At 41.6% G+C, this 26,789-nt stretch overlaps 2 protein-coding genes across 2 annotated transcripts in view; one reads left to right on the top strand and one right to left on the bottom strand.

Moving 5' to 3' along the window:
- Positions 1-4,748: 4,748 nt before the first annotated feature.
- Positions 4,749-26,315, top strand: SLC26A3 (solute carrier family 26 member 3). Its single transcript, XM_065404148.1, has 20 exons — positions 4,749-4,879; positions 5,676-5,815; positions 5,953-6,063; positions 6,288-6,445; positions 7,712-7,876; positions 9,021-9,173; positions 11,593-11,675; positions 13,433-13,580; positions 13,714-13,827; positions 13,931-14,008; positions 15,593-15,688; positions 16,799-16,905; positions 17,526-17,595; positions 17,685-17,777; positions 20,062-20,157; positions 21,257-21,490; positions 22,530-22,584; positions 23,802-23,947; positions 25,005-25,070; positions 26,292-26,315. Exons 1-20 carry the CDS (start codon positions 4,749-4,751, stop codon positions 26,313-26,315), a joined length of 2,268 nt encoding a protein of 755 aa, XP_065260220.1.
- The window catches only part of CBLL1 (Cbl proto-oncogene like 1), a 42,898-nt gene continuing 34,186 nt past the window's right edge, over positions 18,078-26,789 (bottom strand). Inside the window, exon 6 of the mRNA XM_065404184.1 lies at positions 18,078-18,156. Within this exon, the coding sequence (XP_065260256.1) occupies positions 18,105-18,156 (52 nt within the window). The 3' untranslated portion in view covers positions 18,078-18,104. The remainder of the gene's footprint in view (positions 18,157-26,789) is intronic.

Genomic DNA, 26,789 nt, shown 5'->3' with positions numbered 1-26,789 from the left:
TAAGCATTGCAATGCTGAGCCGTGCTTTGTCCCTTTGTGGCTCCAGACCACAGGGCCTTTAACAACTACAAATGGTCGTGACCTCTGTTATGTATCTTGAGTAAAGTTTTCACAAGTGCCTGTTACTGAGACCTCTACTCCTCACATGTGGTGCCTCTTCCTAGCTGCTCTGGGGATTAGCTCTTTCAGCCTGATGCCCTCGTCTTGCAGTTCCTCAGCCTGTAGTCTCGCTCTCTTGGTCTTGCTCCATGAGCTGCACTTTCCTCTTTGTGACACAGCTGTCCGGCCAAGTCACAAGAGTCCTCCCCTTCTGGGATACTGTCAATGGAAGTTAGGCACCCTGGCACATTTGAAACTCCCACTAGGTGCCTACCTGCATCGTTAGGCACCTAAACCCCAAAAGCTGACATTTCCAACGTCACCCTGCTGGCGTGCTGTTTCAGAAATGAAGAGTACCACCTAGTGAATTACCACCACTGCATCCTACAACACTCAGGGCTTGTCTACGCTACACATGCTACACTAGCAGAGCTACAGCACTGCAGCTGGGCCACTGAAGCACCATAGTGTAGACATTTGCTGCAGCAATGGCAGGGGTTTTTCCATCACTATAGTTAATCCACCCCCTCAAGAGGCGGTAGCTAGGGTGACAAGAATTCTTCTGTTGTCCTAGCAGTGTCTATACCAGGACTTAGGTCAACTTAACTATGTTTCTCAGGGGGTGTGAATTTTTCACACACCCCAGAGCAACCTAAAACATATGTTTCAGGAGTAGACCAGGCCTCAGAAGTTTCCTTGAAATCTCCCATCCAAGTACTGACCTGGCTTGTCTCTGTTTAGGAGATGTGGCAGGACAAGAGCACAAGATTGCAACAAGCAATTTCTCTGGGTTTTTATTCATGTGTCTATATTAAACTCTGCAAACCACTAAAAACAATTCCCCAAACAGCATTAAGCAATCTCACAGAGAACTTAAGGAAACCACTCTTATCATCCTGATTGAGTATAGGCTCAATGGTCAAGGCTACAGTGAAATCTTCATATTCTTGTAAAAGTTAATGGAAGTTAGTTATTAAAGCTCCCCATATGACTACATCTTCCACCAGTATATAGGGAAATTTTGAAATGAAGAACAGCAGTAGCTGCTTGCACTGACTCAGAGAAACTTTCTGCCTTGAATTTCTTGGATACCTTCTTCCAAAGGGCTTCATAGAAAACACATCAGGTAGGATTCAGAACTACCAATGTATGTGCATGATGCATAAATTAGTTCTAAGAACATGACATATAAACAAAATGTTTTACGTTATATAATTTCTTGAGAAAGATAAAAGCCTTCTTTACAGAATTTGTTTATTTGTTTGTGGTTTTTGTACTATATACATTTGTATTATATTTGTAATACCGTGAGGGGAAAAATCCTACAGAAAATTCAAACAGCTATGTATTTAACAGTTTCAAATAACAGCATGCATACAATAAGATGTGCTTTATCAAAGACTTCTTAGATGTTTTAGGGGATTAGTTGTGGGATAGAGTCTTGTATAGGTGACAGATGTTAGCCATATTGCTTAATGCACTATTAGAAAGTGTTCAGACACCAGAGTGATGTGATCAATACAAGAACCTATGTAGAATAGACTATTATCTCTAGGTTGTCAGTTCAAATCTAACCTTGGCTAATAATGAGTGAAAGTTGTTATCATTTGATGGCTGTTCTGTGACTGGTGTAATCTCAGTCTAGTTCCCAGTGGACAGGCCTCCACATTACAAAAGCCACTAACAGAATTGGAACTAGATGGCAGTCTCAGTGGGAAGATTAAAAGGCAGAAACACTTTGGCAAGGCAGTTTAGGAAACTGACATTAGGCTACTTCTTGATGCTGCATATTTTCTGTGGCTATGTAGAGGACATCAGTCTCCAGCATTACATTTTCTTTCAAATATTTAAAGTAATTAATGATAAAGAGGGTTGGAAAATGAAGCTTAAAATAATTAATTCCTAAGCAAAATACAAGTGGTTCTGGGATTTTATCGTCTTGAACATACACAGGGATAAAATCAGAGGAAGCAGTAAAAGGACAGTACTGTGTGGGGTACTGGATAGATTCCTGATACAACATACAGGAGAAGGAAGCACAGATGTAGTCATGTAGAACTCAGTGTTATTCAGTGACATGCACCTTGAGGAGCAAGAAATCCCCTTCAAGATGGAAGAATTTTAAGGCACCAGAACTGTAGTTGAAAACCTAAGGGACACTGTTCAAAATCTAATAAAAATGAGGCTTAACATATTTGGGTTTCTATAAGGGAGAGCCTCTTATCTTGAACAAGACAAACTTTAAGAAAACAACTGTGCTATTGTAAAGAGTCAACTGGAATAGTGAAGTGGAACTGAGCACAGGAGAGTCCTGAAGAAACATACTCAATGTACTCTGAGCTCAGTAAATTAATTTAGCACTCTGGAAGATAAAAGAAGGGCAATAAAACCAAAGTGCTGACTAAGGAATTCATAAATGCTGCAGCATCGGGGAAAATGTCTGAGAGATGTATAAGTACAGCCAATGTTTTAATATTTATTTTCTGTGAGTGTTTCAAAGAATTAATACAGTGCATCAGGTGTGACATACAAAGCACAGAACTATTGAAGAAGGAATTCCAATAGCATTAGACCTTGCAACATGAAGCTTAAAAGGTTCATATGCAGATTCTCATATATTAGGAAATATAACAACGCTAAAATCTCCGATGAGGGAAATTCTGATCTGGAAACATGTCTAGGACATGCAGATTAAGGATCAATGAAGAAAGAATAAAATAAAACACCACATCTATTTAAACACCATCAGCCTCAGGTCTGGGGCTCTGATCCAACTGCTCAGATACTACGGTGATGGGCAGAAGTATAAAACTAAAGATAGATAGGCATTGAAGTCAATGGAAAGACTCCTGTTGACTTCAGTGGAATTTGGGACAGGATCTGGAAGAATAAACCAGCTATGGCTGGACCTAGGTTTTAACTATTTTTGTCTGGTGGAGTGTGCAATGGCTTAGTTTCAAATTTTGGAGAACCTTTTAATTCTGATTTTTTTTGTAGTAAAAAGTTGTTATATCATCTATGAAAATATTTTCTCAAGCCATTGCCAAAGGCGAAAAACAGCATATCAACAAAAGAGTGGTTTTAGGAGAACCAGTTGACATAATTTATTTGGACTTTCAAATAGCCATTGACAAAGTCTCCCTCAAGAGGCTATTAAGAAACTAAATAGTCACAGGGTAACATGTAGAGTTCTGTCATGGATGAGAAAGGGGCTAAACAAACTTTTCAAACTTTTTCATGGTGGGAACCAGATTTTGATGCAGAGATTGTTTCATGACTAAGCACCTGTCCTCGCAGTCACAATCATGCAGACCACTTCTTCCCATTTGCAAATATATAACATACCTCTGACAACTTCAACAATTGCATACATGGAAGCAAAATGGTAGATATTTATTTAATGTATTGTAATGCAGTTCAGTAGTTGGAAACAAGGGGGAACTAGCACTAAGTGGCCAGCCACCTCTCCTCTGACCACCATGATCCACACAACAGTTTGGAAACTTCTGTGCTCAGAGACAGAAAACAAAGTTGTAGGAATAAACAGTCTGTTTTTAAGATGGCTCCAAGGTTCTGTTCTAGGACTGATGCTGTCTAATAGATTTACTAATGATTGGAACAGGGGATGAACAGTGAGGTGGCAACATTTTTCAGACAACACAAAATTATTTAGGCTAATCAGAACTAGGAAGACTTTGAAGAATTTCAGAGGAGCCTACCCAAGCTTGGTGAATGGGCAGCCCAATGGCAGATTAAATTAATTGTTGAAAAGATTGAGGTAATGCCCACTAGGAAGAATGATAATAATCTACTCATTCACAATGCTGCATTCTAAATTCCCTATAGTCACTGAGGAGAAAGACCAGGGATTATAGTGGACAGCTCAGTAAAAACTTCTGCTCAGTGCAGACAAATAAAATGTTAGTATGCATGAGGAACAGGATAGAAAATAACACTGAGGGGATGACTGTGATGAAGACTTGTGCAGGTGCATGGGGAAGAAGCATGCAAGAAGCTGTAAAGGAAACATCTACTTAAAAGTAAATAATCTAGGAAGTTATCCTTATTATTGCATACAGCCATTCATTAGTCTCTATGGATCCAAGCCAAAAAGTTTGACTCCAGTTCCAAGCTTTCACAAAGTCCAAGGGCTTGGACACATCTTTACTCCTTAGGTTGCTAGGTCAGATTCAGTGAGCTCCCAAACTTCCTGGCAGCCCATAGTGTTCCTCACGCTCAGTGTCACAACAGGAAATTATATTAAAAACAATCAGTTTCCCTTGATTGAGGTAGATTTTATTGGTAAACACTTGACTAGGAGATAAGCTAACCCTGACCCAATCTCAACATTCTGACTGTCTCTTTTGGAAAAATAGCTTTTTTTCCCTAGTGAAGTGCTCCCTAGTAATGTGAGGGGGAGGGAAGGAGGTCACTCTGACAAAACAAAATTTATTTTTCTTAATCCTGTTTCTTTTGATCTTCAAAGGTAGTAATGCTCAGTTTGGAATCCACTCATCTGTGCACTTCATAATGCTCCTCCTGAGTTGTTTAAGAAGCACGTTCTGTTATTTATTTTCAGGTTTTTAAGTGACTAGTGTCGAAGAGCTATACATAAGAATCTTCCATCCTAACCCAGCACTTCAGGAAAAATGGTTGAACCTGTAGGCAACCAGTATGTCGTGGCCAGACCGGTATACTCAGAGAACTCATTTGGTGAAGAACATAAGAAAGTGCACAGATACCATAAAACCTTTTTGGATCATCTGAGGGTATGTTTTAGGTAAGAAACATTTTTTGTAAATATTGATGTTAGAAATAGATCCCCTGAGCTACCTCCTAACTCTCAAATATTCTGAACTACATCGTCATATTTGGGGTCGGGAAGGAATTTTCCTCCAGGGCAGATTGGCAGAGGCCCTGGGGGGTTTTTGCCTTCCTCTGCAGCGTGGGGCACGGGTCACTTGCTGGAGGATTCTCTGCACTTGAAGTCTTTAAACCACAAGTTGAGGACTTCAGTAGCTCAGACATAGATCAGGGGTTTGTTACAGGAGTGGGTGAGTGAGATTCTGTGGCCTGTGTTGTACAGGAGGTCAGACTAGAAGATCATAATGGTCCCTTCTGACCTTAAAGTCTATGAGTCTATGAGTCTTACAATCTTCCTTCCAGCTAGTCTCATAAAGACTTTCACCCAGCTTTTGCTGTTGGTTTCTTCAACATCCACCTCTTCCATTCTGAAGAAAACAAACATTAACTCTCAACACTGAGGGACAAATTCATCCCTTAACTCCATTCAGTTCAGTTAATCACTGAGGTAACTCCATCCATTCAACTCAGATGACCCCTAGTGTAACTCTTGTTAATGGAGTCCCACCATGGAGGAATGTGTCACTCTTTTGCCTAAAAATATTCCTAAAACAGTGGGGCTATGGCCCAGGCAGGTTGTTCCATGCTGGATACCTCTGACAGGCTGAAATCTAAATTCTTATCCTTTAGTTTCATATATCAAGATTAGGTTTCACTGTTGACTGACTCAAAGATGTTAGCTGACTGAACTGTGGTTTGTCACATATTTTCAGATGTTCCCCACAAAAGGCCAAGAATATTGCCACTGGTTTGTTACCTATAACTTCCTGGTTGCCGGCATATCGCGTCAAGGAATGGCTCCTGAGTGACTTTGTCTCTGGGCTGAGCACAGGGCTGGTGGCTGTCCTGCAAGGTAATCTTTGGGAAATGATTTTGCTTTGTTTTTGTTCTTTCTAAGATCAAAATACCATGTAAGTCCATGTCGAGAGATCCTGTAGACTTCCACCTCTAATATGTGCTTAACTTTCCCTGTGTTTTCTATTATTACAGGTCTAGCATTTGCTTTACTAGTGTATGTTCGCCCGGGGTATGGACTTTATGCAGCCTTTTTCCCAGTCATAGGCTATTTTTTCTTTGGCACTTCCAGACATATCTCTGTTGGTAAGTTGTCATATTGCACAGTATTTACTCTGCTCTCTTTCATAGCTTACGTTTTAGTAACTCATGTGGAAAATAAAGAAATGAAAATCCCCAGACGTAACTTATTACACACCGTTCCATTTGGGAAAGCTTTGTAACTTTTTTCAAACATGAAATAAAATTGTGGTTGATGGAAACTTATATTTTACCCGTCCAGCTTTAATGCATTACTTTGTGTGAATTAGGTCCGTTCCCTGTTCTGAGCATAATGGTGGGAGAAGTAGTTATGAAGTTAGTCGATGAGGAGAGTGTTGGAAACAGCACTTTAACGACTTCTACGGCACTAGATGACGAGAAGATACAGGTGGCAGCAACTGTATCACTCCTTGCTGGAATTTTTCAGGTTGGTACCTCATAATGATATCTATCTATCTATCCTTCCTCCGTGCTGCCAGCCCCAAGGGACTATAAATTAAACCATCGCCACCATCATCCTCCCAACTGGGTGAATCTGTCCCATTGACCAGGAGCCATCTGGGTGAGCTATTTGGAAGCTTCTACAGATATTGACGTGCAGGCTATTGACAAGGGCATTAAGGATGGCCCTACCTTTCCTATGCCGCTACATTTCTGTTAAAAACAATTATTGTGCATGGGCCCGATCCCACAGGCTATCCAAGCACAGAATGCCCCACTTATTGCAAAATCATTATCCAGATTTTTCCTAGAGGGGCAGTGATACATATCCATAGGTCTGAGAACAGAATGGAGCCATTATATTGGTGAGGTAAACAGTCATATTGAAGGAAGCTCCATATAACAGTAATACAATATAAGGATGAAGTCAGAGAAGAAGACAAATATATTTAGTTCCATTTTGTTCTGGAAATAATACTGTAGAACACATTCCTGTGTAGTGAATGCATATATATGTTTCCACATCATGAAAGATTTATAATGTGTAAGAAATATGGATACACTGAAAATCTTAACAGCAAGGACATTTAGGATATGTCTACAGAACAAAGAAAACCCACATGGCTGGCCCATGCCCGCTGACTTGGCGTGAGGTGGGAGGGTCCCAGAGCTGGGGCTGCAGTCTGAGCCCAGAATTCTACAAAGCGATGAAACAGCCCCGCAAGCCTGAATCAGCTGGCTCAGGCCAGCCACAGGCTTTTCTTTGCTGTGTATCTATACCCTTACTCAAAAGTATAACTCAGAGGTTTAGGATTTCTGTAGCAATGACTGTTGTTACTTATGCTTCCAGTGTTGCCCACTGTCATGCAAGTCTCACAATATTTGGGTGTTTCTTAAAGCCCCAGATCTTGGAGTCATGAGATTAGGTGACAATCTCAGCTTTCATTTTTTTTAAAAGTAAGTTCCTAATCCTCTTGGTTGCAGAGAAAAGCTTGGAAACATGAACCAAGGGAACCCTAAAGGCTCAGAATCCAGAATGCAAATTTTTTTTAAAAATGTATTATTTTTAAAAAATCTCACAATTCATAAACCAACCGAAGCTTCAGAGTAAAAAAAAAAAAGAAGCAATTTGCAAAAAGATGTGTTATTGTCACAAAATAATGATATTTAGATTTTTGAATGTTTGGGGTCAGCAATATTGTGCTTCTCTTCTAACTACATCTAACAAATGATTGGTTGTTTTGTGTTACAGTTGCTTTTGGGAGCACTACAGGTTGGATTCGTAATTATTTATCTATCTCAGTCATTAATCAGTGGTTTCACTACTGCTGCAGCTATCCATGTTGTGGTGTCTCAACTGAAATTCATACTCCAACTACCGGTTACTGGATGTAAGGAACCACTTTCAATTTTCTGTGTAAGTATTCCTCAGTTGCTAACAACATGATGTAACACTGACAGACCCCGGTCGTCAGCAGGCGGGATCGAACCTGGGACCTCAATGCATGAGTCTCTACTGCATGAGCTAAAAGCCACTTGTCTTTAGCTAGGGCTGTAAAGCAATGTCATTAATCTCTCTCTCTCTCTAAGTGGTCTCAGTGCCACTAGATGGAACAGAGCCCCACACCCAGAAGGTGTGTGGGTTACATAGACAAGTAGAGTACATCAGACTCTATATCACCAAGTAGTTACACCAACCGAAGCTTCAGAGTAAAAAAAAAAAGAAGCAATTTGCAAAAAGATGTGTTATTGTCACAAAATAATGATATTTAGATATTGTGTTGGGTGCACAAATAGGCTAATTATATGACCTTTTCTACAATATGTTAGCATGTCCTTCAGAGCCCATGCAGCTTTGTCTCAGGCATTTTCTTATATCTACCAATTCTTATTGGACTGGAATATAAATAAATACAATATTGTAGATGTCTTTCATTTGGGTTTAGCTCCCAGGGTTCTGGTTGCATGATTAAAAATCAAAAGAAACAAAGAAAGAAAGAACTGACTTGCTGAAGATTTATTTATGTGTTCAGTTATTTTTTCCCAAAAATTTCTGATTTCCTGGGATCTGGGAAATAGAGCCCTTCACCTGTATGTTATCATTATCACTCTGGCTCAGGTTTGTGGTGGCCAACAGTTATTATCACCAGATGGCTGTCTGGTGTCCTAAATGTAATAAGCTGTTTGTTGTTCTCAGTCCAGTTCCTGGCTGGCAAGCATGTGTATCACAACTCCTCACACCTGCTGGTAGCAGTCTCAGCAGATAAGCTAAGTGGAGAGCATGGAAACAGATGCATCATCTCACCCCTAGAGATGAGATCAGGAAGTCAGGTTTGAGGGTCATTGTGGAGAAGTTAGCACTGCTGTTGTCTATCTGTGGATAAATATCATTCTTTACTCGCCAGAAGTCTCAGTCCAAACCATTCCACCAGAACTAAATCCTGACTAAAATAATAATTAAAGAAAAATACATATTTTTATTTTTTTTGAAAAGGTGATGCCCACTGCATCAAGCGAAGGCAGCCTATTTCAAAGCACTCTCTCTCTTTTTAATTCTGTAGACTCTGGGAAAGATTGGTGGGCAGATCACGAAGACAAACATTGCAGATCTTGTCACAGCACTTATTATCTTGGTCATTGTGTTTGTGGTGAAAGAAATTAATGAGCGATACAAAGCCAAACTACCAGTGCCCATCCCAATTGAACTCTTTGTGGTAAGGATTATTCCACTTCCTTATTTCAAGTGTATAGTGACAATAGTGCCACCCAAAGCAGGGTTTTAAACCTGTTTCTATGTACTATAGTATTCTTCTCAACTACTGTCTTTTTTCTGTCTTTGACAAAAACCATTGTGGGTTTTATATATCCTGACAGAGATATCATTATGTGCTTTACATTTCTTTCACTGTGTTATAATTTAACATATCTTTAGAGAGAAAAGTATTATTCATGAAATGTTTTATGTCTGATTTATCTGTAAAATCAGACACTCCCTTTAAAACCAAGCACTACAGCATTCTACTGGAACTCTACGGCTGGCAAGGTTCCTTCCCCACTCTGAACTCTAGGGTACAGATGTGGAGACCTGCATGAGAACCTCTAAGCTTAACTACCAGCTTAGATCTGGTTTTGCTGCCACCACCCAAATTATTTATGAGTTATTTGGGAAACCTCCCGCCCAGAATATCTCCCTCCCAAGTACTATAACCCTTCCCTGGGTAGCCTTGAGAGACTTCTCCACCAATTTCCTGGTGAACACCGATCCAAACCCTTGGATCTTAAAACAAGGAAAAATCAATCAGGTTCTTAAAAAGAAGGCTTTTAATTAAAGAAAGAAAGGTAAAAATCATCTCTGTAAAATCAGGATGGAAAATAACTTTACAGGGTAATCAGATTCAAAGAGCCCAGAGGAACCCCCTCTAGCCTTAGGTTCAAAGTTACAGCAAACAGAGGTAAACCCTCTAGCAAAAGGAACATTTACAAGTTGAGAAAACAAAGATAAAACTAATACACCTTGCCTGGCTGTTACTTACAAGTTTGAAATATGAGAGACTTGTTCAGAAAGATTTGGAGAGCATGGCTTGATGTCTGGTCCCTCTTAGTCCCAAGAGCGAACAACCCCCAAAACAAAGAGCACAAACAAAAGCCTCCCCCCCCCCCCCAAGATTTGAAAGTATCTTGTCCCCTTATTGGTCCTTTGGGTCAGGTGTCAGCCAGGTTACCCGAGCGGTTACCCGAGCTTCTTAACCCTTTACAGGTAAAAGGATTTTGGTGTCTCTGGCCAGGAGAGATTTTATAGTATTGTACACAGGAGGGCTGTTACCCTTCCCTTTATAGTTATGACAACTGCAGAGCAGTATTTCTCAACTGATGGGTCACAACTGGCAGGGGGGTCACGAGGCTTGAAAATGTTATTACAATCTAAAGCAATCAATAAATCAGATTTCCAGAATAACTTTGGGGTGGCCAAAACTTTCAGTGTTTTTGAGATCAAACTATTTATAACCCTTTGATCTATTACGTGCAGTAGCTCTGCCCCTTTCATGTCCATGCAGTTGACCCTCTCCCACTGTCTCACTCCCCCTTTCCTATATTCTTCAAGGTCCATTATTCTCCGTCGGCTTCTTAAAACACACACACACACACACACACAAATAAAGTATATAGCCTGTATCATGGCTACAGTGTTTACTCTTGCTTTCATAGTAAATGTAATGGGGTCACAAAACGTTGAATAAGGGGTCCCCAACCGGAAAGGGTTGAGAAACACTGCTGTTGTACTATAGACTATTGTAGTACTTTTTTTTACTCAAGGAGAGCAGAAAATGTCCATTTTGTAGGGATGTATTCCACCACTAATGAGAACGATTGCTGGAATCTCGGGGTGGGTTACGAACACAGACACACCTGTAACACCTAAAACTTACCTCTGAATCAGGAGCGTAGCCATGAGTGGGCCCGGGTGGGCCATGGCCTACCCACTTAGCATCCAGGCCCACCCCCCCAGCTCCGGCTCTGGTCCGGCCCCAGCACTAGTCCTGCCCAGAGCTGGAGGACGCCGCACACTGGGTGCCCCCGGCCCAACCGGAAGGAGAGGGAGCACCAGACGAGGGTGGGCGAGCGGGTGACCTGGTGGCGGTGGCAGAGGAGATCCTCAAAAAAGACAAGCCTGCTGCCTTGGAGAGCTGGACCCGGCGTGGGGCGGTGGGACAGGGATGGGTGCCAGAAGCCATGTGCGCTGGAGAGCAGCGTCTCCTCCCGGAGTTGGGTGCATGCAGGGGGACCCCTGGCCAGAGTGTCTATCGCGCCCCCAAGGCCGGCTGGAGAGATAGAGGGGAGGCGGGCCCCCCCAATCCCTCCTGCCTCCCTGATCCCTCCTACCCCTTTCCCCTGTCATTGCCCACCCACCCAAAGTCGAGGCCCACCCAAATGTCCCATGCTGGCTACGCCTCGGCTCTGAATAGCAGGAAAATGTCTAGTTTTGGAGGCCTAATCTACCACTAGTAAGGACATTAGAAAGCACATCAAAGAGGCAATGTTTGCTAGGAAGAAGCGAAAGGATGGTTTGAAATAGTGACTTTTTTGTGGTCTTATTTGCAAATTCCTAATGTAGATAATTTTGCTACCTTACAGACAGTCATAGCAACAGGTATATCCTATGCCTGTAATTTCAAAGAGAGGTTTCAAGTTGATGTCATTGGAGAACTAGAAAAAGGGTAAGTGTATAATTCTGAAACTTTCCGGTGGAGCACAATATGCTTTCTAAACAAGTTCTTAGCCACAGAATTCGCCCATCTCTGCCTTCTAATTAAATACTCTGCATTAATAAAACTAACTTACTTCTGAGCAGTTAAGTAAACTTTTTGCATTCAACAATATCACAGCTTTCAACAGACTTATTTTCAGTATATAAGAGCTATTCAGTAATGAAAAGCATTTTTTCTTCCAAGAAACTGAGAATTAATTCATTCATTCCTTGTTGTGTGAAATGACCAGTTGAATACTAGGAAAAGGGGTGTCAGAGTTACCGGACTAATTGCTCTTCTGCCCCATCCTGGTCTCTGAGCACACCCTGACTCAGGTATCAGGCCGTCAGCTCTCTGAGAGTGGAATCGTGCAATTCTCGTACTCAGACCAATCCTTGAGCTGCAGTCCCCTGTGATCAACTATGATTATCTCAACGGGCCTGACCTGTCTTCAGTGCCTGTAGTTCTGTTCCTTCCAGCAGCAATAACAGTGGTATCCAGTAGCCAAATAGTCTGCTTAAAGCAAGCCTGTCCCCCTCAATAGTTCCTGACAATTGAGCTCCCTCTTGCTCTCCAAAGAAAGTTTGTTACCTATTTATAACCCTTTGATTTATTAGTTTTCAGCCTGGCAAAACAGCCTAGAAGTAGATCATTGTCCTGTATTGTCTAATGTGTTTCTTGAGAGGTTGCCTATCTGTAATTATTGTGTTGCTCTCCTGCTTGCTTTTCCCACATCCCCTTATTAAACTAGAACAATACATTCATGTAAAAATGTCTTGTAACTCAATATATAATAACTTCACCCCACTGACCAGGTCACATACAGCATTCATTACATTATTACGACTCAGTTTGCTTAGATTACTATAGCATCTCTAAATCCCCCATGACAAGTAGGGCATAAATACCTACATTTAGAATATAAGCACAGAAGTGTGTAACGAGAAAGAAACATAACATGACAATACACTGCTGCAACCTTTGCTGATGACAGAAATGTTACTGACTGCCCCTACAGGGCAGTGCTCACAGTCACTGGTGCTTCAGTGGATGAAGTCAGCAGAGGAACAGCTACTTCTGCTCAACAGGCTCCGACCCTCAGATTTCAGACTGATCAATTTAAGGGCACTGAAAAACCAGCTCATTGAAGAATGTCTTTTTATTGCCCTTGGACTACAAAAGCTCCAGTCCAAAAAGCCAGGGAGCAGGAAATAAGGAAAAGATCTAAACTTAGTGACTGACCTTCCTTAGCAAATATTTATTTAACTATCTAAAGAACCAGAACAAATCACAGCAGTTTTTTCCTATAGAGCGAAATCCACTCCAGTGCAGAGGACCTGTGCAAGGCCTCAGCAACAATTCAGCCCTTGACTTAGGAAGGGCCTTGTGTGTATCTTACAAATAATAATGCTCATTACAGGTGCTTGACACCTTAGGATTTGACTTCCGGTAAAGAGAGCCTGGTAATTGAATTGCAAACTGAGCTGATTGCAGATTCGTAGGGAATGGACTCAATCTGAAAAGTCCCAATCCTGATCCAAACATCCCTGAAGTTCATTGGCATTTAGAGCCAAGATTATGTTTTGGTCCCACCTCTACAGAAAAGTGCACAGTTAAAATAGCACAAGAGATGGACTGTCACCAAGCTCACTGAATGCTTTGCTTGCCATACTGTTTTCTTAAGCACCCCGTTAAGGCACAGTTCTCTCTTTTGGGTTCTCTTACAGATTTAAGCCTCCTGTTCAACTTGATATGAGGGTTTTCCAAAGTTGTGTGGGTGACGCTTTTTCCATAGCGATTGTTGGATTTGCAGTAGCCTTTTCGGTCGCTAAAGTATATTCTGTCAAGTATGATTACCCCATAAATGGCAACCAGGTAAACAAGAAACATTTAAATCAATATGACCATAGTACATTGCAAATGAACATAGCTTTAAAAATGCTTTGGCTTATGAACTATCTTTTCAGAACTGTTTCTTTAAAAAACCTCATGTTCATTATTCTGTTAGGAATTAATTGCCTTTGGCCTGAGTAACATCTTTTGTGGCGCATTCAGCGGATTTGCTGCAAGTACATCGCTGTCAAGATCAGGTGTGCAGGAAAGCACAGGAGGCAAAACACAGGTATTGCAAATACAAGATGTTGACAGAGCTGAATGCCACATGGCACTGGCTGCACAAAGTGCTCTAGGATACAAACTTATGGTGAAATCCTTTTCTTCCACAGGTTGCTGGTCTTCTCTCTGCTGTCATTGTCCTGATTGTCATCGTGGCCATTGGATTCCTCCTGGAACCATTACAGAAGGTATTCTCTACTTTTGCATAGGATTTATTCCTGCTCATCAAGGACCTGATGCTGCTCCAGCTAGAGTCAATAGGAGTTTTGCTATTGACTTCAGGAGCAGGGCAGGATTATGTCAGGGCCTGATTGTTTTCCACAGCTCAATGCATAGAGGGGACTTTCCAAGTGTGAATTTGTCCCTGCCTGCATGGATGGATGGGAAGGGTCAGCTGGTCCTTCCCTGAACCTCACGTGTATGGGGAGGAAGTGATCTATAGTCAATAGAGTTTAATAGAAAATGGTAACACTTCTAGAGGTGTTTTGAGCCCTCTGATAATTACATAGGGAATTATGTCCATGATTTAGAAATTTATAGTAAGGTCAAAAATCCATAGCATGGATCTCATTCTCTAGTCAACACTATAGAGTTTTAGAGTAATTTTGCAAAAGCATATGAAGCTTCCACATAACCCTATGCCTGTTAAATTCTATAGGAGGTCTTTCATAAGGGATGGGACTGATGGGGACATGCAACTTTCCTCTCCTTCCTCCCCAGCCCCTGCAGAGAAGTTAGTACAGACTGACATGCTATGTCAGCATGGACACCCAAACATCACAGAAGTGAACACACAAACTTCCAAATAGATAAGATCAGATTCTGATTAACCAGGCCACTTGCTTCTCCAGCTAAGGGGCCATGCTCAAATGCAGCCCCTGGTCTTTCCTGAGCCCAGGGACTGCTCCTTGCGAGGGCCCTAAAGAAAATAGGGGAGGGAGAAGGAGGAAGAGGAGGCAATGAAAAACCTAGTGGCAGAGCTAATGGAGGGCAACAGCCCCCTGCCACCTCCCGGCAGCCTTTAGATGTATATGTGGCACCTTTTCAAGCATGTTGTGCAACTGACAAAAGAAGGTTACAACACAAATTTTCACACGGGGCTACCCCACACTCCCCTGGCAGTAGTGGCTCCTGTCCCACAGGGCTGGGCCAGGCTCCCTGTTCCATATGTTGTGACATGTGTCAACATGGAACCGTGACCCTGTGTGCAATGTCATAACGCCATTCAGTCCAACTTGGCCCAACCAGCTCTCCGTCATGACAGAGGAGTGGCTGGGCCAAACCTGAATGGCGCTGTAACCTTGTGCGCCAGGTCACAATACCCACAGTGGGGTCCCAGGTCCAGTCCTGCGGGACAGGAGTCACCACTGCTGGGTGAGTGCAAGGTGGGCTCACTCTCCATCTTCCAGCCCACCCCCAGGGCCTCCCCTCTGCACCAGGTCGGAATGGAGAGTGCTGCTGTGTGTGGTCAGTGCCACCAATAACCCACCATTCCCTGCTCACAAAGACTGGCACCACCACTGCTGTGGCCCCACCCTCTTCTGCACTGGCCAGTGCAGCAGGCCAGCCACAAATAGAAGCACATGCTCCACTATCTTAAAGGGGAGGTGCAGAAGGCATCTAATACAGTGCTCTAGCTTAATGGCACATCCTGGCCCACAGCGTCAATGTAGCAGGAAGAACCCATTGTCCTCTGGCCCATGCTCTGTGTCTGTTACTAGAATCTTGTAATTATAACATTCGGCATTTGCTCTCTTTTGTGTTTTTAACAGTCAGTCCTTGCAGCTTTGGCTCTCGGCAATTTAAAGGGGATGCTTATGCAGTTCAAAGAAATAGGTGTTTTATGGAAAAAGGACAAATATGACTGTGTAAGTAGCAGCCAATTTACACTTAAGAATAAAATCCAATTGCACAGGCATTTATTTTGCAAATTCTCTTAAAGATTTAGTTTATTTTTAACAGCTTGCCTTGCTTTACTGCATTGAACATATCTCTGACCTCATTTTTATTTTTATACAAGATTTTTTTTAAATGTTTTTTCACTCAGTCTCATCTCTTTTAGCTCAGTTCTCTCTCTTTAATCTTCACATTCACCCATTTCATCAGTCTTCTTCATTAAAAAAATCCCACCGTTCAAAATCAATTATATAAAGAAGTAACAGAAAAATTGGTAAATATTTGGCCTGTTGGCTACACATTTATGGACCTACTTTCACTTCAATACATGTATGTAGCTCCCATTACTGCCAATGAGAGCTATGTAAATGAATCATTACTTACAGTGTAGCTTGGCAATTACTGCTAATGATAAAGCTAAAGAAATGACTGAAAGGCAGCATTGCCAGTAGACAAGGCATACCTCTAAGAATCAGAAGATCTGGGTTCGGTGCCGAACAGTGCCACTCACTTTTTGTGTTATGTAGCTACTGTGGGCCTCAGTGTTTTCCAGCTCGAAAATGAGGATGTGGATCTTTACCCCCCATGATGAAACACTTTGAGGCCTGTGATAAAAAATTCCAAGTGTTGTTATAATTATTATTTAAATACTTCCAGTTTTCAATTAAATACATTCACAGTAGCTAAACTTTCCTCTCTCGATACGAGATTATATTCACAAATATTACCTTTCCCGATATCATGATTTACATTCTACCTTGTCCTTTTGCCAGATATTTTTAAGCGCATTCAACTAGTTTTGTATACAAAGTCATGCTTTTTTAATATATCAGCACTTCACATCTATTATACAGCATTCAGTTTCAAAAAGACTTTCCAGCATTAACTAACTAAGTTATCCTTCCAGCACACCCATGAGATTGGTAAATCTCACTCTCTCAGTTCTGTTAACTAAGAAAGATTTTTACCCAAGAGCATAGGCACAGTTGAGATCAGACCCGGAGTTTCTGGTTCCCTATCTGGGTTTATACTCTTGCTTCCTAGTGTAATTTAACATCTGAAATTGTGTATATTTTTTACAGATGATATGGATTGTGACTTTCCTATGTACTGTAATACTGGGGCTTGCTATTGGACTAGGAGTTTCAATAGGATTTGAACTCCTGACCATAGTGTTCCGCACACAGTTGTAAGTAAATGTTGAATATAACGTAAACCCTATCAAGACTGCATGTTGAAAATAAACTCATTTAAAACATAGAGGACCAAATTTTCCAGGCCTCAATGTGGCCTGCAACTTTGCACTCAAAATCAATTCTAGGGGATAATTCTGGATACTAAATATTATAAGTCAAGGGGAATGTTGTGTTCTGCTCCCTGTTAATGAGAAAAGGCATGTGAATCACACTTCAATGGGACTATATAATCTAGATAATAATAATTATACCTAGCTCTTATATAGCTAAGTATTATTCTAATTATTACTCATGTGCGTAACGCTTGCCAATAAGAGTACGGGGTTCACAGTCTGGCCCATAATAAGCTACAGCACCCTGTCAATATAGATACTCTTCTCCCATTTGAATTTACTTTTCATAGTTAATTTTCTTTCTTAGTTTAGAGTGAAAGGCTCTTAGATTGATTACATGACCAGTACAATTATCATAATGCTGAGATAATTTTATTTTATCAGCCATTAGGCAGTACAGCTTTCCAACAGCAAGATAAGACTTTTAAGACAACAGCAATTGTTCATTCCATTATGTTCCAGCATGGTGTATAAATAACTTGATTTGTATTTGTTTGCAGTCCAAAGTGCACTCTTTTGGCTAATGTTGGAAGAAGCAACATCTACAAAAACAGAAAGGATTATGTAGATGTAAGAGCCTGTATCTTATTTACATCATCTGTTGCGTGCATTTCTGTGCAATAGACACTTGTAAGTAACGCCCTTACTTTGTTGTGTAGATATACGAGCCAGAGGGAGTGAAGATTTTCAGCTGTCCAGCCCCGATATTCTTTGCTAATATTGACTTCTTTCAGGAGAAACTTATCACCGCTGTAAGTTTTTTCTTAGCAATCACTTTAAATGAATTACTTTGAGTTCAAATGAATGACTTACATAATAAATTAAAGATAAATAAAACTTAATAATTAACAATAATAATTAACTTGCACGTTCAGCATGTTTATGATTTAATTAGCCTAGAACTGAGCCCAAAAAGAGTGGAAACACACAACTACAATTACCATTATTATCATTAATTACCTCTATAGACAAAAATGTTTAGGCTAGTTTCCATCCTAAACTCTGGTTGGCATCCTGGTCTTCAGCGTTCATTTCAAATACTGAGTGTGTGTATGTAAGAAAGAAAATGACAGCCTATCTTACAGTTGTGCTGAACTTCTACTGTAATGATATATTTTCTTAAAAGTCCCTCTGAAAAAAAAAAGGCCACAATCACACAGGACACACAAGAGGATATTATTATTATTACTATTTAAATTGCAGTAAAACCAAGAAATTCTAGGCGCTCCCCAGATATAGAGTAAGACACAGTTTTTTCCCCAAAGATCTTACAGTCTAAAAAGACAGGCAGAAGAAGGGGGCAAGTGACAGCACAGGAGCCAAGTGATAAGGGATGATAAGCCACATCTTACTGATTACATGTTTGGTGGCTGGTGTGTTGTTTAAAACCAATAGACATCCCCCTTTCATCATCAGCATTACTGCCCTCCACAGCAACCCAGTTTCCTTATACCTCTCACTCCCAACAGTCAGCCTCTTCCCTCTACATTGATAGAAGTAATACATGAGGAAAGGGTAATTTATTTATTATTATTAATGAGTAGTTCAGTCCTAAAATAAATAATTGACAAACTGAGTGGACAGTTTAGCCTTGCAGAGAGAATAATTCCTTGAACAACCTCATAGACTCATAGACTTTAAGGTCCGAAGGGACCATTATGATCATCTAGTCTGACCTCCTGCATGATGCAGGCCACAAAAGCTGACCCACCCACTCTAGGAATAATTCTCTCCCTTGATTCGGCTGTTGAAGTCCCCAAATCATGATTTAAAGACTTCAAGTCGCAGAGAATCCTCCAGCAAGCGACACCTGCCCCATGCTGCGGAGGAAGGCGAAAAACCTCCAGGGCCTCTGCCAATCTACCCTGGAGGAAAATTCCTTCCCGACCCCAAATATGGCGATCAGCTGAACCCCGAGCATGCGAGCAAGATTCTCCAGCCAGACCCTCCGGAAAAAAGTTCTCTGTAGTAACTTTTAATATCCCATCATTGATCATTGTTACTAATTACCAGCGATGGCACGTTATTGACCTATTGACTAACTCAGGGTCAGTGATGCCATTATCAATGACAGGTTTCAGAGTAGCAGCCGTGTTAGTCTGTATCCGCAAAAATAACAGGAGTACTTGTGGCACCTTAGAGACTAACGAATTTATTAGAGCATAAGCTTTCGTGGGCTACAACCCACTTCTTCGGATGCATATAGAGTGAACCATATAATCCCAGTCCTATGAGAATACTGGAGATACTGAAGCCCAAGGCCTGCTCACCCTGAACATGGAATCATAGAAATGTAGAGGTGGCAGGGACCTCGAGAGGTCACATCCAGCCACCTGCGCTGAGGCAATACCAAGTAAACACAAGCCCAAGCCTTTTGAACCTTGCCGTTGGTTTCAGTGGGCTTTGCATCAGGCCCCTTATTCATACCAGCAAACCCATGAATACAAAAACAATGAGGAGTCCTTGTGGCATCTTAGAGACTAACAAATTTATTTGGGCATAAGCTTTCGTGGGCTAGAACCCACTTCATTAGATGCATGTAGTGAAAAATACAGTAGGCAGGTATAAATATACCGCACATGAAAAGATGGAGTTGCTTACCAAGTGGGGGATTAGTGCTAACGAGGCCAATTCAATCAGGCGGGATGTGGCCTATTCCCAACACTAATCTCAGTTGCACCATGTTAATCCATTTTAAACAATGGAACCACTGTGTCCAGAAGCATAACTTCAGATTTACCCCAGTGTAAGTGAGATGAGAATCTGGTTCGGAGATTCATATCATTTGCTTAAACGCAACAAACTATCTTTCTCAAGACAGTTCTGTACTTGATTTTAATTCACAATAGTGAATTCATCTAAGGTTTGTTTGGAGTTTTTTTTTTTTTTTTTTTACTTGGTCACTCTCCAAGAATTTACTAGCACTAATCACTTTTTAGAATAATATCAAGTTCTCTCTCAGATCCGAGGATACTGGGATTTTTTTTGTTTGTATAAAAGGAAATCTGGAATGTTAATCAAGATGTTATTTTGCAGGTTGGTTTTAATCCATTGCGGGTGTTGCGCAAACGCAATAAAGCTTTGAGGAAAATCAGAAAGATGCTGAAGAAAGGAGAGCTGCAAATGACACCTGTAAGTGTTATATTATGTATCTTATTATCTAGCAGAGATGAGAGGTATAAATTAGGGGAAAGATTTTCAAAGGCACATGGGAGACTGAGGGTACGTCTACACTACCCGCCGGATTGGTGGGTAGCGATCGATCTATCGGGGATCGATTTATCGCATGTAGTGTAGACGCGATAAATCGATCCCCGATCGCTCTCCCATCGACTGCTGAACTCCAGCTCGGCGAGAGGCGGAAGCAAAGTCGACGGGGGAGCCGTGGCCATCGATCCCGCAAAGTAAGTAATTTTAATTAGATCTAAGATACGTCAACTTCAGCTACACTATTCTCGTAGTTGAAGTTGCGTATCTTAGATCAACCCCCCTCCCTCCCCCCAGTGTAGACCAGGCCTTAGGCATCTCATTTTCATGGACTTTCAGTGGGAGCTGAGACCCAAATCCTCAAAGGGTGGAATTAGGCACCTAAATTGCTTTGAGGGTCTGGGCTTGGGTACCTAACTGCCCATTGTGCCTTTGAAACCCTCCCCCATGTCAATATAATGTAAGGCTGGATACGTATTCCCACATATTATCATTTGTTAAACTAAATACAAGCTTAAAAAATAAGTTTGTTAATATAAACACCCTGGACCCCGGTCTGCAGCCTTAATGTTAGGCAAAGTTCTCTTCTCTTCAGAACGATCTTTGTTTGCCCTCAGACTGTAGAACCAGATCCCAAGGAGAAAAAGTTTTGACCTATAGTTAATGTTTGCTCACAACTAGTACTTGGTTTTCTCTGAGGAGAAATCCTTCACACTTTCTATGGGCCTGACCCAAAGCCCACTGAAGTCAGAGGAGTCTTACCATTCAGTGGGCTATGGCGCATATGCTAAATCCTTGATTAATTAGAACAAAACAGAAATTTCAAAATGGCTCCTAACTACAGGGAGGTAGAATTCCTTCCAGTGTGAAGCACAAGTAGTGAATGATGATGCATTCAATCAGTGCTTCAGCTCTCCAGTGCCTCAGTATACTATTCAAGTGTACACATCAATGTGTACTCTTATCGCTGGACAACACCTGAGGCTGTAATGTTTACTGTGGCCATTTCTTCTCTTTAATACAGAAATCCTTTATTTGCACTGTTAATGGTCTGAATGATTCTGATGAAGAATTGGACAACAATAAAATAGAGGAGCTGGATCAGCCCACTAACATGGCAGATTTACCATTTCAAATTGACTGGAATGCAGAACTTCCTCCCAACATCACCGTGCCCAGAATTGACATCCACAGCCTCATTCTTGATTTCACAGCAGTATCATTTTTTGATGTTTCTGCCTTGAGAGTCCTCAAAGAGGTAAATTACCTTTCATGAAACAACTAGCCAGGGCTTACAACTAGAAAAAATGTAAATGTACTATGTTTCTTAAAGGTACACCTGTATGTGCATAGGAGATCAGTAATAGATTGCATAAAGACTCAATGGTTGGAGCGAGTTGAAAATTTTCCATCAAAACCATTTTTCCACAGAAAATTGGGTTTGCACCTATCTGAAATTTTTCACAAAAAGTGTCTGGTTTCTATGGAAAATGTTGAGTTTTCATCAAAAACTTGTGTGTTCATTTTTTTGACAAAAGTTTAAATTTTTCATGGAAAACTTTGATAAAAACTATTTTTTTTTCATTTTCATCTACATTTTCCAATCAGTTATATCAATGGCTATACACTCCTTTCTTGAACAGATAACAGTTCTGGAAGTTTTACAGCAATAAGGTATGAATCATGGTCTCAGGTTTTAAACATAAGACGGGGAATCAGAACACCTGGTTCTGTTCCTGTTTCTGCCATCAACTTCCACAGTCGCCTTGGACAAGTCACTTTGGCACCCATACAGTAGCCTTATTTTCATATGAACTGAGCACCCACAGCTTCCATTAACTTTAGTAGGAATTGCAGTTCTGTTTGAGCTTTATGTTTGAAAATTCTGTCCTTTAACTCTTGAAATCTCAGTTTCTTCAGCTATAACATAGGAGCAATGATGCTTTACCACACTGGGGCATTGTCTTTCCATCAAAGATTTTCATTTTCAGCTCTTAATATTATTTAATATTGATCCTTTTCTTAAAATATATTATAAACTTTTTAAATTTATCTTACAAAAGAAGGTTGGCTTCAAAGTCCAGCATTAATCTAAAGAACCTATTCTGCACTCATTAAAGTTAATGAAAATTTTGTCACTAACTCCAATGGCAGCCTAAATCCATTTATTTGTGCTCAAAATACAAATGCTATCTTACAACTGTACCGTATACCTGCTGTAGACAATCACTGTCATTGCTGTTGAGTTCATGGCAAAAGAGTTAGTTTCTAAGGAATGCCTGCTTTCTGTTTAACAGACTTTAAAAGACTTCGTCCGGGTTGATGTGGATGTGTATATTGTGGGAGCACAAGGTAAGTTCTTCCATTTCTGTTAATCTTGGTTTTAAGCAACCAATTGCTCATTGACGTGCATCAGTTATGCCTCTTCTATCAACACACTGCTTTCCCCATACAATTAGAAGGGGCAAACCAAATTTTTATACTAAAAGAATCTTTAAAAGCTTCTAATTTGAGTCTGACTAGATGAGTCTTGCAGGCATCAGCAGTACTGACTTTAATTGATTAAAACTAACAAGCCAAACTAAACAGACTTGAAATGAGATAAAGCTTTTACTGGCTAAAGTCAGCCTTTCATGTAACTGTGACCAAGGGTGGATAAGAGGAAATGGGACCCAGATGTGTAAAAATATCTGCACCCACCCATAATACCCATGGGCCCATTTTTCCCCTTTCAGGGTTTTGTACCCTCATGGTTTCCTCCATCTTAGATCTCCCCATCCTTCCATTTCCCTCACCCCACCAGAGTGAGGTTCAGTCCACTTGTGAATATTCAGACTTAGAAGGATAAAAAAATATCACCTCTGTCTATGCTCTCTGTCTTCCCCCCTGAAAGCTAGTGAGCGCCCAGTCCTGGGACAGCAAAGGGAGCCTGCATAAACATGTGCTGTACAGGTAGCTGGGGAACTCAAACTAAGAGTGACGCCTCAGGAACCCACACAGACCAACCATGTCCCAATATTGCAGGCCATAGGGGACACTGGCTATGCAGAATTACAGCCATATGGAGCCAGACTGTACATGGACACACTGCCCATGCCCCATCCGCAGTGTGCTGCGGAGACCTGCCATGAAGGTCTCATGCATGATGCAGAGGATACATAGAGCCCATAGGTAGGGTTTCTCCAAACCCAAACCCCCACGCACTGCTTGTAAACTTTTTGGCCCTTACAAGTTAGCATAAGGCACCACAGGATGGGGCCTAAATGAGGAGACAAAACAACAAGGGCCAGTTCTCCTCTCCTGTGCACCTTGTATCATCACTTCTGTGCAAAGTGCACAAAAGATGGATGTGAAATGCTACCAGCTGAGAATGTACTGTTTGGTGCCCACTTAGCACAGTGAATGCCAAAGGGGCAAGGCAGTGGAGAATCAGGCCTTGTGGCAGACAAACTAACCCACTTAGAAAATTCTGTGCGCTCATTCAAAGGATATGCTGAGAATTCATTTTTGTCTTAACGACTGCAGGCCTGTCAGTCACTCGTTTGTGGTTTGATTCTGTTTCTCTGCAGAGGGCTTCCTGGACAAGCTGGAAAGATGTGCATTTTTTGATGAGGAGATTAAGCCCTCCATGTTTTTCATCAGCATTCACGATGCTGTTTTACACATTTTGGTAGAAAAGAACGGAGCCTGCTCACCAAAGTTCAAACCCATGAAGGTAACCACTGTGCTATGTGTTCATTCTTCTCTGGAGTAACACCTTAAATTGCTCACAGTGCAGTTATTTACACAGTCTCAAGGGGCTGGGTCGTCCCCTCCTACCAGGACACCCAACGGAGGATGCAGGAAGCCCAGGAAATTGCATGCAGTAGAGTTCCCCTGAAACCGTCACCTTGAAGGGACAGGGCTCGGAGGCCTGTAATAAAGGCAGGGGTGTGGCCTTTCACTCTGATGGAGCCACAGTAAAGGGAATTCCCAGGTCCTTGGAGAACCAGCCTATCTGCAGTGTTCTGCCATCTCCCCTCCCTGCTGGCAACTTGGCTCCTCCAGGGTTGCAGAGATCCCTACTCCATGGTTGCCCTACAGCAGCAATTGCAGGAGGGACTCAGGGGAGGAGATGATGCTTGGATTTGGATTCTCAGGCCTTGTCTACACTCAAGAGTCGCATTGATTTAATTAAATCGGTTTAGAAACTGATGTAATTAAATTGGTGCAAGCCCCATGTGTGGCCTCTTTTACATCAGTTTAAAAGTAGCTGATATAAATTTAGCTTCATTCAGTAAGGAATCAGCTCAAATTAAATCCATATGAGGCACTCTTAAACCAACTGAAGGGTGTTCACACCAATGGTACCAATTTAAATAGCTTCTAAACGGAGTCAGTTAAATTGGTGCAACTTTTGAGTGTAGACAAGACCTCATTTCCACTTAGATTTCTGCATGGGATGCTGCAGGGCAAGCAAGAGATGACGCCATAGACTGAGCAGCGCCACCCCCCATCCCAATCCTGCTTCCACAGGGCAGTGGAGCACAGCAGCAGAGTAGGCTGGAAGGAGGGGAAGGAAGAGTGTCGCAGAAAATGCACTTCCACCACACCAACCCCTGCTCCACTAGGACTCTGTCCCCTCCAGCGGCACAGACAGAGGGAACACTATGGCCAAGATTCTCAAGAGTTACATTTTCTGAGTCTTTAGAGCAATATTACCTTTGAAATTAGCTAAAAAGAGAGGGAAATAGAGGGTATTTTCTAACCCTGAGTCCCTCTGTTCACCACAGGAGATGGGAAGCAGTGATCATTATATTATCAATACAAACGGCGAATTACGCAACCGGGCGTACACGGTAAGGCCGCCCCTCTCCCTTCCCCCCTGCATGTCAGCAGCAACAGAAGTTCAACAGCGCTTTCACTTTCTAAACACATTTAGGCTGAAGTCAAGCACTTGTGAAAGGTGCTGCCTCACCAGCTCCTGGGCCACAACAGAGAGAAGAGAAAGCACAGGCACTGGCCTCACAGTGTTATGCATTGTGTCCTGTACCCACCTCTAGGGGTCTGAGTGTGGCTCAGACTCCAAGCCCACTCACTCTTCAGGCTCACTGAGCTCATAGGTGCCAGTTCTGGCTATGGTGCTATGGTTTCAGCACTGCCATAGGGTCTGAGATAGTCAATTTGCTTCCCACGAGTCACCAACAGGAGGACGATAATGTCCAATCACAGACCACCTGGGTCAGACTCAAAAAGTGACCCCTCGGTGTAAAAGGCTCCATCCCCATGAGCTATCCAGTTTGTTTAACTTTTTCACTGATTGGTAGCTGGCACTTTATTTAAGGCAAACCACAGCCATAGTGGGAGGTTTATGGCCCAGCCAGGACAAGTTATCCATGGCCTTCTGGGCTGGCAACAGGCGGACGCACTTCCACATTGGGAGATGGGGAGAGGTCAGCTGATGTGATAAGCACTGCTTATCAATGCTGGATCTGTCCTCCTCCCTCCTCACCACAACACTCCTCCCAAGCGTTCACAGCCCTTGAATATTCCTACAACTTGGGGCTGGAGCAGTTCTACTCTTGGAGCCTGTATAGGAAGGGGATGGAGCTCAAACCTGCTGCTCCACCTTGGCTGAAAGCTCCACACTCAGGCTCAGCTAAGGACAGGTGATTTCAGGTTGCACCTGCCCTTAAAAATTTTCAGTGACTGAACCCCAAACAAGGATGTCAGGAGTTGTGCTTAGTGAGCGCCTCTTCTTCCGCACAGTATTATTCTCACTTACCCAAATGCCAGATACAGCTGCTGGATTTGACGGCCAGGGGTCTGACTGTAATTGTGGTTGGAGGGATGGCATCAGGGAAGATAGTCGGTAAAGGAGTGAGAGGGAAATATTCCCAAAATAGTGGGCCGCAGAATTGCCACTAAGGGTAATATGATTGAGATTGGAAAATGTTAAACCCCATCTCCCCATGCGTGCTCTTAGATTGGAAAATCCTCCTGTATAGCTTAGTGAAAGATAGATACATAAAAACGTCTTTATCCAGAAGTAATATTTTTCTCTTTGTTTCTTTCCACAGATGCCAACAGAAACAAAATTCTAATTCTTCCCAAATTACATCATCTAACAACCAGATTTTCAGCTACAGAAGATGAATGCAGATGTACAGCATACGAAGACAGTTGTAGATATGCGGATACATTGTATAAGGGACTTTATTACATGTGATTATGTTTCAAGTTTTGGAACAAGCTTGTTATACACTACATATATAGGCTAAAATTATGTAGTTTTTCTGATTTTATACTTTGACTTATCTTCTTCCAAAGGAGAAACAGTGGTTTAAGCAATGTTAACACCATTTGTACATATATGTATATATATGTGTATATTATTCAAACAGTTTATAGACAACTAGTATAGTAACAAGTGTATATACTGTGTTCTTATAACTGTTTGAAATCTTGTAATGTATATAGTATATTCTAATAGTTGACTGTCACATTGTATCTTCAACTTGTACATAATTTATTTAAAGTTATTTTTGGGTCCTATGAGATATCCTTCTAGACTGAAT

Source organism: Emys orbicularis, chromosome 1, assembly GCF_028017835.1.
Source record: "Emys orbicularis isolate rEmyOrb1 chromosome 1, rEmyOrb1.hap1, whole genome shotgun sequence".
NCBI lineage: Eukaryota > Metazoa > Chordata > Testudines > Emydidae > Emys > Emys orbicularis.
This window is presented reverse-complemented; position numbering and strand designations above follow the sequence as displayed.